At 45.6% G+C, this 13,086-nt stretch overlaps 1 protein-coding gene across 1 annotated transcript in view; it reads left to right on the top strand.

Annotated features, from left to right (window-relative positions):
* Positions 1-13,086, top strand: part of LOC125292830 (collagen alpha-1(XIV) chain) — a 44,447-nt gene that overhangs the window by 24,564 nt on the left and 6,797 nt on the right. Inside the window, exons 15-28 of the mRNA XM_048240283.1 lie at positions 1,032-1,171; positions 1,903-2,029; positions 2,441-2,580; positions 4,127-4,259; positions 5,340-5,485; positions 5,627-5,756; positions 7,195-7,311; positions 8,645-8,791; positions 8,896-8,952; positions 9,689-9,727; positions 10,014-10,152; positions 11,733-11,875; positions 12,251-12,360; positions 12,456-12,614. Coding sequence (XP_048096240.1) covers positions 1,032-1,171; positions 1,903-2,029; positions 2,441-2,580; positions 4,127-4,259; positions 5,340-5,485; positions 5,627-5,756; positions 7,195-7,311; positions 8,645-8,791; positions 8,896-8,952; positions 9,689-9,727; positions 10,014-10,152; positions 11,733-11,875; positions 12,251-12,360; positions 12,456-12,614 — 1,727 coding nt within the window. The remainder of the gene's footprint in view (positions 1-1,031; positions 1,172-1,902; positions 2,030-2,440; positions 2,581-4,126; positions 4,260-5,339; positions 5,486-5,626; positions 5,757-7,194; positions 7,312-8,644; positions 8,792-8,895; positions 8,953-9,688; positions 9,728-10,013; positions 10,153-11,732; positions 11,876-12,250; positions 12,361-12,455; positions 12,615-13,086) is intronic.

Here is a 13,086-nt window from a genome sequence, read left to right as displayed (position 1 = left end):
TGTAGTTAGGGGAGTAAGTGAGTACAAGACACTGAATATGTACGTTTCACAGTTTTACTGTATATGCTCTTTGCAGTTCTACAGCATTGTGACAGAATTTGATAACTAGTTCACCAATTTTGTATGTAATGACTCAAGCAATGAAATGAAGACTATTAGTTTTATTGGGAACGACTATTCAGCATCCATAAGTATAGTTCATTTTGACTGACATGACAAAGCAACTGATACATGTTCAAAAGCATTTGCAATTTGTTCAGAGGAAGGAGAAATTGCTACTATGATGTGCACAAATGCCTAAATGTTGTGGAGGTTGAACTCATTTTTATTCTGATCTGAGAAAAAAACCAAAGCGACTGAGAAAAACTGTAAGATTTGCCAGTGGAGTAAGTAAATGTACCTTAAATTGTCTTAAATCTTCAATCTCATCTTAAATTAAGATCACTTACTTTAGATTACTTTCTCCACTGGCAGATAGACAATAGCCGTTGTTGCTATTTTCGGGATTCTGATTGGCTAACATGGGCTTAAACTTCTCGTTACACTGCCACCTACAGGTTCGACATGCTCTTGACAACATATACACGGGTTAGTGTAAACGAAAACTTTTCTGAAAACTGGTGTGCACGATGTTATTTTTGAAAACGAGGAGGGTGAAATGTCCGTCTATGAAAATAGCCGGCCGCGTGTAAATGTAGCCTTTGTTTTGCACTTGAAGGGTTCAGATGCAAAAGCCTCTAAATGCCACCTATGTCAAAAATGAGATAAAGATGGTGAGGGGATGCTCTTCACACATAGTATACGCTAATCAAATAATTTAACTTCTAAACCCACTAAATACCACTATCTTCCTGGTCTGAAATATCGATTTATAGGCAAAAACCTATAGGAGCCTGAATTTAAATGCTCATTTAAAAGAAAAGTGGTCAGACGGATTTAGAGGGTTTTGCATCTGAACTCTTCACTTATTCTCTCACTTTGCATTCATTCCCCCCTACTCCCCCCCCCCCATCCCTCTCTTCTCTCCACAGTCCCTCTCCCTCCTCCCCTTAGTGTCCAAATCACCGTGGTCAGCCACAGCTCGCTGCGGGTCAGCTGGGTGCCCGGTGCGGTGGACGTGCCCGGGCACCGCATTGTCTGCAGAACCAACATTGGCACTGATACCCGTCAGGTAAGCGCTGAGCAGAGCTGTAAAGGCAGGCGACCAGGCAGTGAGGCCTCCAGTCTGACACACAGCCACACATGGTAATAGCTGTCTATGCTGTTGAGGCTTCAACATCGATATGATAGTGTGTGTGTGTGAGCAGGTGAACAGGAGAAAGAATTCAGGGCTCATAGTATCACAGTATCATCCTCGTCATGAAATACCATAAGTAGTTTCTCGAGGTCACTATTGGTACGGGGCGGGGGGGCGATGGTTGCTGCAGCCAACAGCTAGAGCAGCCAGGCAGCTACAGTGGTAGTACTCGGTAACCTCGAGAAACAGAGATCTAAGTGAAAAATGGCTTGAGTTTTCCTTTAATCTGGACTCAGGCAGGCAAGCAGGCAGGAATGGAGAGGGGAAACACGCAGGAGGAAATGGTTGTCTGTGTTTGTCTCCCTCCCTCCTAGTGTGAGTTTTCACAGATCCACTGTGCTACTGTTGCTGCTGAGGTGTTGATCACTGCCAAACCTCCTTCTGACTGCTCACGGCTGTCTCTGTTATGAATTATGAATATGTACTGTAAATAGATTTAAGTGTAAATAAATCTGTGAATGTGACATGCATATCATTAGAATAAGTCTCTCTGACTGATGCATCTCTCTCTTTCTGTCTGTCTCTCTCACCCACTCTCACTCTCTGTCTCTCTCTCTCTCTCTCTCTCTTCCTCCCTCTCTTCTCTCTCTTTCTCTCATTATCAGGTGGAGGTGAAAGGGACCAATTCTGTGCTGTTGCAGAATCTGTCATCTCTCTCCAGGTACCTTGTGTCGGTGCAGTCACACTATGAGAAAGGACTGTCGACAGCTGTCACAGCCAACGCAACCACATGTGAGTCCTTTTTGTGCACATGGAAATGACCTACTTACACCTTCTTCGAACGCTCTCTTCCAAACTTATGGCACACTACTATTTACTATGATGAAATCTCATGGCACACTGCCATAATATTCAACTATTCGTCATAAAATGACAGGTCTACTGCTGTTAAGCTGTTAATTGCCCCCCACATAACGCTGGCAGGCGATATGTGAATCCATAGCTCAAGTTTGTCTAGTTTGTCTTCACTGCCTATGTATTGGTCACACAGCTATGTAGCACTAACATACTGCTGAACCTCCATGTTTGTTACTTGCTCGTATTGTACCTCACTTGCACGTCTCTTTGGACATAAGCCTTTGCTGAATGACTACATTTAAATGTAAATGTGAATGTAAATGTGAATGTGAATGTCTTCTCCAGTGAAAGTGCCAGCCCCCTCAAACCTCAGGGTTGCCAACTTCTCAGGAAATGACATCACAGTGAGGTGGGAGCCCGCAGCTGACGATGTCATGTCATACATGATCAAGTGGATCTCCCTCAGTGGAGGGAAGCTTCATCAGGTGAGTAGCACAGGTTGACTGCTCTAAGTGGGGCCAGTGTAGCCTTTACATTTCTTGAGACAATAATGGAATTCTTAAGGAGTATTCCATGACATTATTAGTGCATCCCTCCCTTACCTGTACTTATAGATTCATCTGTTAATTAAATAGGTTACACGGTACTTGACAGTATCGACATACGAATGACATGACACTGTCATGAACGTATCATAAACAAGTCATAAATGTTTATGACATAACACTTCTGTTAAGTGACATTCGGTCTTTGTCATAACGGGTTAGGATTAGGGTTAGAGGTTAGGGTTAAAGTTAGGGTTCATGTGTCATGTGTTCATTACACTGTCATGTCACTCTTATGTTGATACTGTCAAGTAAAGTGTTATCATTAAATAAATATAAACAAAAATGCATTATAATACATCTCATTTCATTAGTTTACTTCATTCTGTAATACCCTGTAGTCTCTGCCTATAGATAAGTACCGTAGTAGTAAATGCTCCCGTTAAGAACCAAACCAGATTCTGCTCAAATCTACTAGAGGTGGCACGGTTCACAAAAGCCACGGTTCGGTTTGTGTCACGGTTTTAAGGTCACGGTTTTCGGTTCTGTACGGTTCTTGTTGTTATTTTTCCTTTTAATCTTTAACACTTCAGAAATATCATACTTCAGCATATGATGTATAGCTTAATGATCCACCATTTAGGTTACAGTATTTGTATAGTTATATCATGTAATATCAATGTTATTGCCATCTACAGGAACTTCTGTGCCTTTGTACCATACTAAGATTGACTGAAATATTACGGAATATTTTATTTCTACACATAGCTTAGCCTACCAGAGATATGCAAAATAGCATCTAGGCTACCACATAACATTGACAAGCCTTGTAAATGCACACTTTCTCTCCCATCTCTGCCGCATTTGAACGCTCCTCTAGTTTCTCTCAACAGGGCTATTTGCTCACTGAAACTGAACATTAGATCTTCCATGTGAGGAGGACCCAACACACATTGTAATATTTTATTTTCGAGGGCTTTTGAGATCTAGGGTTATTACCTTTCAGTAAAATTAGTTATTATTAGCCTACTACACGTCTCCCCTGCACACATGAGAGTTTGTCAGAGCCGTGCCACTGGAGGAGGGGCCACTCATAATAGCCTCTTACTCCCCTTATTTATTGCAAATATAAACTTGGTTGCGATTTCCAAACAGTTTTTGTGAGGGCTACTTTGCTAATATTTGGGAAACTGTAAGTAAGGGCCTGCGACCGCACAGCCTAAGCTGCTAAAGTGCCACGAGTGCGCAGCAAAAAAACTTCAGAAACAATAAATTTCAGCTCACAATATTCAGACCGGCTCATCCCCCCGAAGGTCCCAATAAGCCACTCCGGGCCTAAAATTGGTACTTTTACGATAGTCTCTTTGCCTATCTGCACTGCCCAAAGCACACTGTAATTTTCGAGCATTTGATGCCCTGTGGTCAGTGTACCACCTCTCTGTGTGATGCTGTGTTTGTTTGGGTGCTCCCTGTGCCTGGGCTGCAGCTGTCAGTGGATGGGCAGAGTGAGGGAGCCATCTTGGAGGATGTGGAGGACAACAAGGAGTACCAGATCTCCCTGTCCGCCCTCTACGCTGACGGGGAGCAAAGCGAAGCAGTGGCCACTAGATACAGCACCTGTGAGTGTGTACACACGTACAGTACATATATGTACCCAGACTTACAGATAGACAAACACACACACACACACGTACAGTACATATATGTACCCAGACTTACAGACAGACACACACACACACACACACACACACACACACACACACACACACACACATACATATATGTACCCAGACTTACAGACAGACACACACACACACACACACACACACACACACACACACACACACACACACACGTACAGTACATATATGTACCCAGACTTACAGACACACACACACACACACACACACACACACACACACACACACACACAGTACATATATGTACCCAGACTTACAGATAGACAAACACACACACACACACACACACACACACACACACACACACACACACACACACACACACACACACACACACACACACACACACACACACACACACACACACACACACACAGTACATATATGTACCCAGACTTACAGACAGACACACACACACACACACACACACACACACACACACACACACAGACACACAGACACACACACACACACAGACACACACACAGACATTCACACACACACACACACACACACACACACACACACACACACACTCACACTTACAACTTATGCAATTTGCATGCATACAGTTATATACTTAATTTGTATTGGAATAGCACACACACACACACACACACACACAGGAACATGCCTTAAACACACTCAAATGCACATCACTCCTCACTCACACACACATAAGCACAAGCACCTACAGTACTTGTATAGTATAGTATAGTATATAGTATAGTATATAAATATACTGTATATAAGTATATAATATAGTACTGTACTCCCTGATTAAATGTACTGTAAACACACACACCTGAACATGTACAATATTACTATGTACAGTAATACACACCTCCACCACCATTGCACCATTTTACAGCCTACATCGTCATGCCCTGTCCTAGTGTCCTGTGCTGCATGCCCTGTCCTAGTGTCCTGTGCTGCATGCCCTGTCCTAGTGTCCGGTCATTTTACAGCCTACATCTTCATGCCCTGGTTCTGTCCTAGTGTCCGGTGCTGGTCCCAGCAGCGTGTCCGTGTCGGAGGAGACTGCAGTAGGCATGCTGGTCAGCTGGGTGCCCCCCAATGCCCACGTGCAGCAGTACCGCGTGTCCTACACCCCCCTCTCAGGAGACAACCCACGGGAGAACACTGTGAGTGTGTATGTGTGTGAGTGTGTGTGTGTGTGTGAGAACACACAGTGTTTTAACTGTCCCTTTTTACGTGCGTGTGTGTGTGTGTGTGTGTGTGTTTGTGTGCGTGCATGTGTGTGTGCGTGTGTGTGTGTATTCCAGGTGTCTGTACCTGGTACTGAGAGCCGTGTGCTGCTGCAGTCTCTGGTGCCTGACACGCGTTACAGCATCCTGGTCACTGCTGAGTACCGCAGTCGAGAGGGGGGCAGTGCTTCCGCACAGGGAAAGACTGGTGAGGCTCTCTCTCCCACGTTATATCATTCAATAAACATGTTCAATAGACATGTGTAGAAACATTTTCTCATTTGGAATGTAATGACACATAGAATTGGTCCTCCTTGCAAGGCTCTAGTCATCTTACTTCTTGTTCCCTCTCTCTCCTCCTGCCTCTCCCATGTCTTGTCTTCATCCTCTCCCTCTCTCTCTGCCCCCACCCCACCACCTGACTATCTCTCGCCCCTCCTCCCTCCCTCTCTCTGTCCCCCTCTCCCTCTCTCTCTCTGCCCCCACCCCACCACCCGACTATCTCTCCCCTCCTCCTCCCTCTCTCTGTCTCCTCTCTCTCTCTCTCTCTCTGCCCCCCCCACCCCACCACCCGACTATCTCTCGCCCCCTCTTCCCTCCCTCTCTCTGTCCCCCTCTCCCTCTCTCTCTCTGCCCCCACCCCACCACCCGACTATCTCTCGCCCCTCCTCCTCCTCTCTCTGTCTCCCTCTCTCTCTTTACCCACCACCTGACTATCTCTCGCCCCTCCTCCTCCCTCTCTCTCTCGCCCCCTCTTCCTCCTCTCTCTCTGTCCCCACCCCACCACCTGACTATCTCTGCTTCCCCCCTCTTCCTCCCTCTCTCTCTGTCCCCTCCTCTCTCTCTCTCTCTGTCCCCACCCCCCACCACCCATTATCTCTAGCCCCCTCTTCCTCCCTCTCTCTGTCCCCTCTCCCTCTCTCTCTCTGCCCCCACCCCACCACCTGACTATCTCTCGCCCCCTCCTCCCTCCTCTCCTCTCCCCTCTCTCTCTCTGCCCCACCCCACCACCCGACTATCTCTCCCCCCCTCCTCCCTCTCTGTCCCCTCTCCTCTCTCTCTGCCCCCACCCCACCACCCGACTATCTCTCGCCCCTCCTCCCTCCCTCTCTCTGTCCCCCTCTCCCCCTCTCTCTGTCCCCCTCTCCCTCTCTCTCTCTGCCCCACCCCACCACCCGACTATCTCTCCCCCCCTCCTCCTCTCTGTCCCCTCTCTCTCTCTCTGCCCCACCCCACCACCCGACTATCTCTACTTCCCCTCCTCCTCCTCTCTCTGTCCCCTCTCCCTCTCTCTCTCTACCCCACCACCCGACTATCTCTCGCCCCCTCTTCCCTCCCTCTCTCTGTCCCCCTCTCCCTCTCTCTCTCTGCCCCCACCCCACCACCTGACTATCTCTCGCCCCCCCTCCTCCCTCCCTCTCTCTGTCTCCCTCTCTCTCTCTCTCTGCCCCCACCCCACCACCCGACTATCTCTCGCCCCTCCTCCTCCTCTCTCTCCTCTCCCCTCTCTCTCTCTCTCTCTGCCCCCACCCCACCACCCGACTATCTCCCTGCCCCTCCTCCCTCCCTCTCTCTGCTTCCCCTCCCTCTCTCTCTATCTGCCCCCCGACACCCCTTCCTCTTTCTCTTTCTCTGTCTCTCTCTAGCCAGTCTGCGTGTGAGCAGTGTGAGTGTGGCGCGCTCCGACCACTCCAGTATGTGTGTGTCATGGAGACCGGTGGCTGCAGTCAGCAGTTACCGCGTCCTCATCCAGGCCCTCAGAGGTGAGGCACACACACACACACACACACACACACACACACACACACACAGCCCTGCTTCAAATGAGAGGTGATAGTGTCTGGGGTAACACAAGCCTGTCTTACACCTCAAAGAAACCTTTGACTCATACATCTTAGATTTCAGTTTTAGTGATACCATCAGCAGGTAGAGTAATCCCATCTATCTACATCAACCACCCACCCCCAACCCCCACTCCATATTGGCTGTGTGACAGCAGTCCAGTTCAGAGTTTAGGATGTTTTTTTTCTGCTTATGAAATCCTTATGAAAATGATTTTATATTATTACCTTGGATTAGTGTAATACTTGAGTCCGGTCTCGAGATTTTTTGCTTACTCGGTCTCGTCTAGGAATTGAAAACAAAAATACTCGGTATGGTCTCGGCCTACATTGGAAGGAGGCAGACTCATAATTTTAGAGCGAGACCACAAGATCCCCCCCTTTTTATTTTTTTAGACTGTGTATATTTTAAGGTATATTCTAAAATATCCACCATTACAAATATTCTTATTTTAATGCAAATTTTAATATTGACTGGCTTTAGAATATATCCCATGGTGCTATGCTGTGCAGCGCAAATGTTTTGAAAGATACAATCTGGAGAGGGTTGAAGTAGCCTGACCTAGGGTTTTTGCCTAATCTGTCATTCCAATGCATGTTTCTGGTTGTGTCTGGTTAAATGTCACACTTTGAATATGAAATCCAGGTATATTGCTGTTAATAGTGTCAAAATTAAACACCTTCAACTTTAATGAAATGTTGACATCATGCCATACTATTTTGACTCCAGCTGAGCTCCTAGTCTTAAGGTATTGTTCAGAAAAGAAGTTTGGTAGACAAGTGTGTGCTTGACTACTCTTATAGCCAACAATCCCCTCTTTGAGAATTTAACCGTTTAATATGATACTTGGGTGATGTTAAATGTAAGTAAATCATCAAAGTCTTTTTTTGGATCTCGATGTGGTGTTGACTCCTTGAATTGGTCTTGCCTCCTCAAAGACTCGGTCTTGACTCAGTCTCTGCTGCATTTAAAAATCAACCGTCTCGGTCTCGACTCGGTTTTGACCCTTTAAAGACTCAGTCTCGACATATGCGGTCTCGTCCCCATCACTACCTTGGAGCTATGGATTTGATAGAAAAACAGCTACCGGTAATCATAGTTAACATTCTCTATAGTCCTCAACATACCCTTGCTCTGTTTTCTTTCTTGTGTGTGTGTGTGTGTGTGTGTGTGTGTGTGTGTGTGTGTGTGTGTGTGTGCGTGTGTGTGTGTGTGTGTGTGTGTGTGTGTGTGTGTGTTATTGTGTGAACATAGATAAGCAGATGAAGCAGGAGGTGTTGGACGCTTCCACCAACAATCACTGTTTCTCTGAGCTGCAGCCCGAAACAGTGTATCGCATCAGCGTGTACTCCCGTCTAGAGACAGTAGAGGGCGCTGCTGTTTCTATCCTGCATGCCACAGGTTATACAGCTTTCACATCATTCAGTTTCCTTTCTGGGTATATAATATGCACCTTTTACAAGTTACTATCAGCCAATAAGAGCTCAAGTTTTATATCTTGACAGCTGCAGCCCCAGTCAGGATCCCTATACCTCCAAGAATATTTTCTTCACATCATGAAGGTGAGGGCTGTCATAAAGCCATACATTTGTGTGTGTGTGTGTGTGCGTGTGTGTGTGTGTGTGTGTGTGTGTGTGTGTGTGTGTTATTGTGTGAACATAGATAAGCAGATGAAGCAGGAGGTGTTGGACGCTTCCACCAACAATCACTGTTTCTCTGAGCTGCAGCCCGAAACAGTGTATCGCATCAGCGTGTACTCCCGTCTAGAGACAGTAGAGGGGGCGCTGCTGTTTCTATCCTGCATGCCACAGGTTATACAGCTTTCACATCATTCAGTTTCCTTTCTGGGTATATAATATGCACCTTTTACAAGTTACTATCAGCCAATAAGAGCTCAAGTTTTATATCTTGACAGCTGCAGCCCCAGTCAGGATCCCTATACCTCCAAGAATATTTTCTTCACATCATGAAGGTGAGGGCTGTCATAAAGCCATACATTCTCAGAAATTAATCATATGCTTTTCTTTGATGTATGCTGCTTGAAATTGTAAGAATCTGGCATGTCGTGGTATGTATTTAAGATAGCAATTTCTGTGTATTTATTAAAATTTGTCTGAAAAAGAGCAGTATGCTCGAAATGTCTCGCACATTAAATTATTCATGGGAGTTATTTTTCTACCTGTATTTTTGCAACTGACACTTATTTGAACTCTGCATCCTATATATGTTTGGGGACATGCGTGTCCTTCCTCCACTTTTTCACTTGATAAGCTGGAGTATAACTTATGTTCCCCACAGTGTGTCCTGAGTTGACAATAAGAAACAGCATAGTAAAAGGTATGGATGAGCTGTACAATGTTCTTTTTTACACAACATATTTTTTGTTGCGCAACAGTCAACACATCACAGATTTTTTTTTTAATATGTGTGTGTGTGTGTGTGTGTATGTTTCATGTGTGCATGGATGTGTGCATGTATTTGTGTGCATGTGCATATGTTTAAATGGATGTGTGTGTGTATGTGCGTGTGTGTGTGTGTATGTGTATATATATGTGTATTTGTGTGTGCATGTATGTGCGTGTGTGTGTGTATGTGTGTGTGTGTGTGTGTTTGTGCACTGTAGGATATGACATGATGGAGGCGTTTGGCTTGACTAAGACGGCTCACTCTTCAGTGGAGGGGGTGGCAGCTGAACCCTTTATCTTCACCACGCTGCCCAGCTACACACTCTACAGGGACGTCCAGCTGACCCAGAACACAGGGTGAGGCGCACAGACACACACACAGACACACACACACACAGACACACACACACACACACACACACACACACACACACACACACACACACACACACACACTTGTTTACATTTGGTAGGCAAGACCCAATTTTGGCCATTTCACAACTCTAATGCCAGATATGAACACACTTAATCCGCACGTAAGTTCCGATACCTCTGACCACATTATGTGTCTGCATAGAGTCTAATGTGAAGAGACATGCGTCCTGAGCCAAGTTTGAAGTTGCCTGTTAAATTGATATCTCTTGCATAACATACCCCAATGAGCCATTTATTAGGCTAAAGACACGCTTAAAACCTGTCTTTCTTAATGTAAGATTGATATGCATAATAAGGAAACAGTCAGACACGATATAGCTGTACAGTGTGTCAGCTATTAATTGAATCCCATCTTGCAGATTGCATTCAACTTGTCTACACACAAGCAAATGTGAGCCGATGCAAAGAATTCTAGTTAAACAGGAGCTACTGAGTAGGACCTATCGCTCAGTGCTCTGGGTATTTGCCTTTCAGGTTCATCCCTAACAAATAGGTGTTTACAGTGCACACATAGCCTAGCCTGCTGTTTACTCAACGCCATGAAGGAAATCCCTGCAGTTGTGATCACATCTCCGTGTGTCTTGTCACCGTTTCATCTACATGCAGTGCACACATGCCTTGTGTTCTAGTCTGTGTCATGATGGAAATACTTTTACGCTGTGCTTACAGCTCTCTGTGTGTTCCTGTGTCTGTGCAGTGAAGGAAACAGCTTCACCCTTTACTCACCAGGGTCCCCGCGGATCCTTAAAAAGTCTTAAATACAACTTTCGTTTTTAAGGCGTAAAAAAGTTTTACATTTCCTGGAATGTCTTGAATTTTCGAAAGGGAGGTATTACATTTGGTGTGAAAATGGTAAGACAAAATATGCCTGTCGTTTTCGTGTAGCCAAGGCCTGAGAGATACGCAGGTAGCCTACGCGAGTGGTAGAGTGAGCGGGAGAAAGAGTTGGTAAGCCAGTTAGCGATAGGGTGGCCATACGTCCGGATTTAGGCCGGACAGTCCGGATTTTAAAAGCCCTGTCCGGCGTTCAGTGCAGCCTCAATCCAGACGCTCATTTGTCCTCCTTTTTGGAGTTGCGCTGGGCTTCTAGAATCTTTGCTCGGACGCAGGTTGAGATGCCGCTGAGTGGCTCACATTGAACTTGTGAAATCTGATTTCTCCTGACAGGCCTGAAGTTGAAAAGTGACATAGCAACAGGGGATAAAGAAAATGGTCAATGCTATTCTCTGCTTATTATTGTCACAATTCCATATCAACCAATAAGCCCCAAAAAACTATATTTGGTAACTTCTGTAGACATCCAAAATGGGGTGGGTGTTAAAGTTAGTAAAATAACTATTGTATAAAAGTTTTAAGTTGTTGTATTTATCTTTTTTTACCATGGTATAGTCTTAATTTTTCCATTTGGATGTCTTGAAAAGGTCTTAAAAGTCTTTAAATGTGCACTTGAAAAATGTGCAGCTAAAAATGTGCGACTCACTCGCTGTGCGCTTCTGTCCCAGGTTCATCCACCCAGCGGGCATAGCAGTGGAGCACACCATCAGCATGGTGTTCCGGCTGCTCCAGGACACCCCCAGGGAGCCCTTCGCCCTGTGGCAGCTCACCGACAACGACTTCCAGCCCAAAATGGGGGTCGTGCTGGACCGTGAGTCAGGGGGGGAATGGGTTCAGGGTTTACTTTCCACGTGTATAAAGATAGAGGCCAGCCTATAGGTAGATTGGTGGACGGGCGGATGGATGGATTTATAGGAGAATGGATGGATGGATGGATAGGAGGATGGATGGATGGAGGGATGGAGGAACGGGTGAATCAGTGGATGAATTGATAAAAAGAAATGAATTGAGAATGGACAGAAAGATTGATGAAAGGACATTTCAGATGCGGGACAATAGTCACACATTACAATACAATCATAAAGGACCATTAGGTATCCTGGCTAACACAATCAGTTATACATATTTTGTGTCATTTTATCTCTTCCTGACTGATTAAATTGCTGTCATTTCTGTGTGTTCTTAGCTGAAAATAAGGTCCTGCTGTACTTTAGTCTGGACTACAGAGGGGAGGTGCAGGAGCTCACCTTCGACCAGCCTCAGGTCCACAAGATCTTCTATGGCAGCTTCCACAAGGTCAGTATCCACTCCTGCAGTCATCCAGAGGCTAGGAAGGTAGGGAAGGTGGACAGCAAACAGTAATTCCTCTCTACTGTCCTTGTGATTGGCAGCTTCACCTGTCCGTCAGCCAAGTGAGCGTATCCCTGTCTGTGGACTGTGAACATGTTGGGGAGAGGCCGGCCCGCCCACTGGGAGCACTGCCCACTGACGGTTTTGAGATGCTGGGGAAACTAGTGAAGACCCGGGGGCCTAACAGCGGCTCAGCCCCGGTATGGAACAAGTCCATAACTCTCTCTAACCTAGATCATGTACAAAGATATATGTACTGCTACACTAGTGATAGAGCCATTTTTAAGGCACCCTTAACCAACATAACATTTCCAAAACCATTTTGATAGCACATAACATCTTAACATGACAAATGGCATTTCTGGCATTGTCTGACTGGCCCTCTGTAGGCAATTGCCGACCTCGCAACTTTCTAGTTTTGGAGTTATATGTTCATACTTTGTTCCAAAAGATGCATATTTAGTTTATTTATTATTGCGCTTCTCAACCAGAGGGGGACCCCAAGAGCAAATCTTGTTAAGGGTGCCTTTAACAAAGTGATATACAGCACTGTGTAGATTTAAATCTTTTTTTCATTAGCATTTCTGCTCCTTGGGTAACTAACCCATGACTGGGCTTTAGAATTCGCTCCACCAGCTGAGCTATACTGTTGAACTGTGTGACTGTGGAACG

This window comes from Alosa alosa, chromosome 4 (assembly GCF_017589495.1).
Source record: "Alosa alosa isolate M-15738 ecotype Scorff River chromosome 4, AALO_Geno_1.1, whole genome shotgun sequence".
Taxonomy (NCBI): domain Eukaryota; kingdom Metazoa; phylum Chordata; class Actinopteri; order Clupeiformes; family Clupeidae; genus Alosa; species Alosa alosa.
Note: the sequence above shows the minus strand (reverse complement) of the source record. Positions and strands in the feature narration are given on the sequence as shown.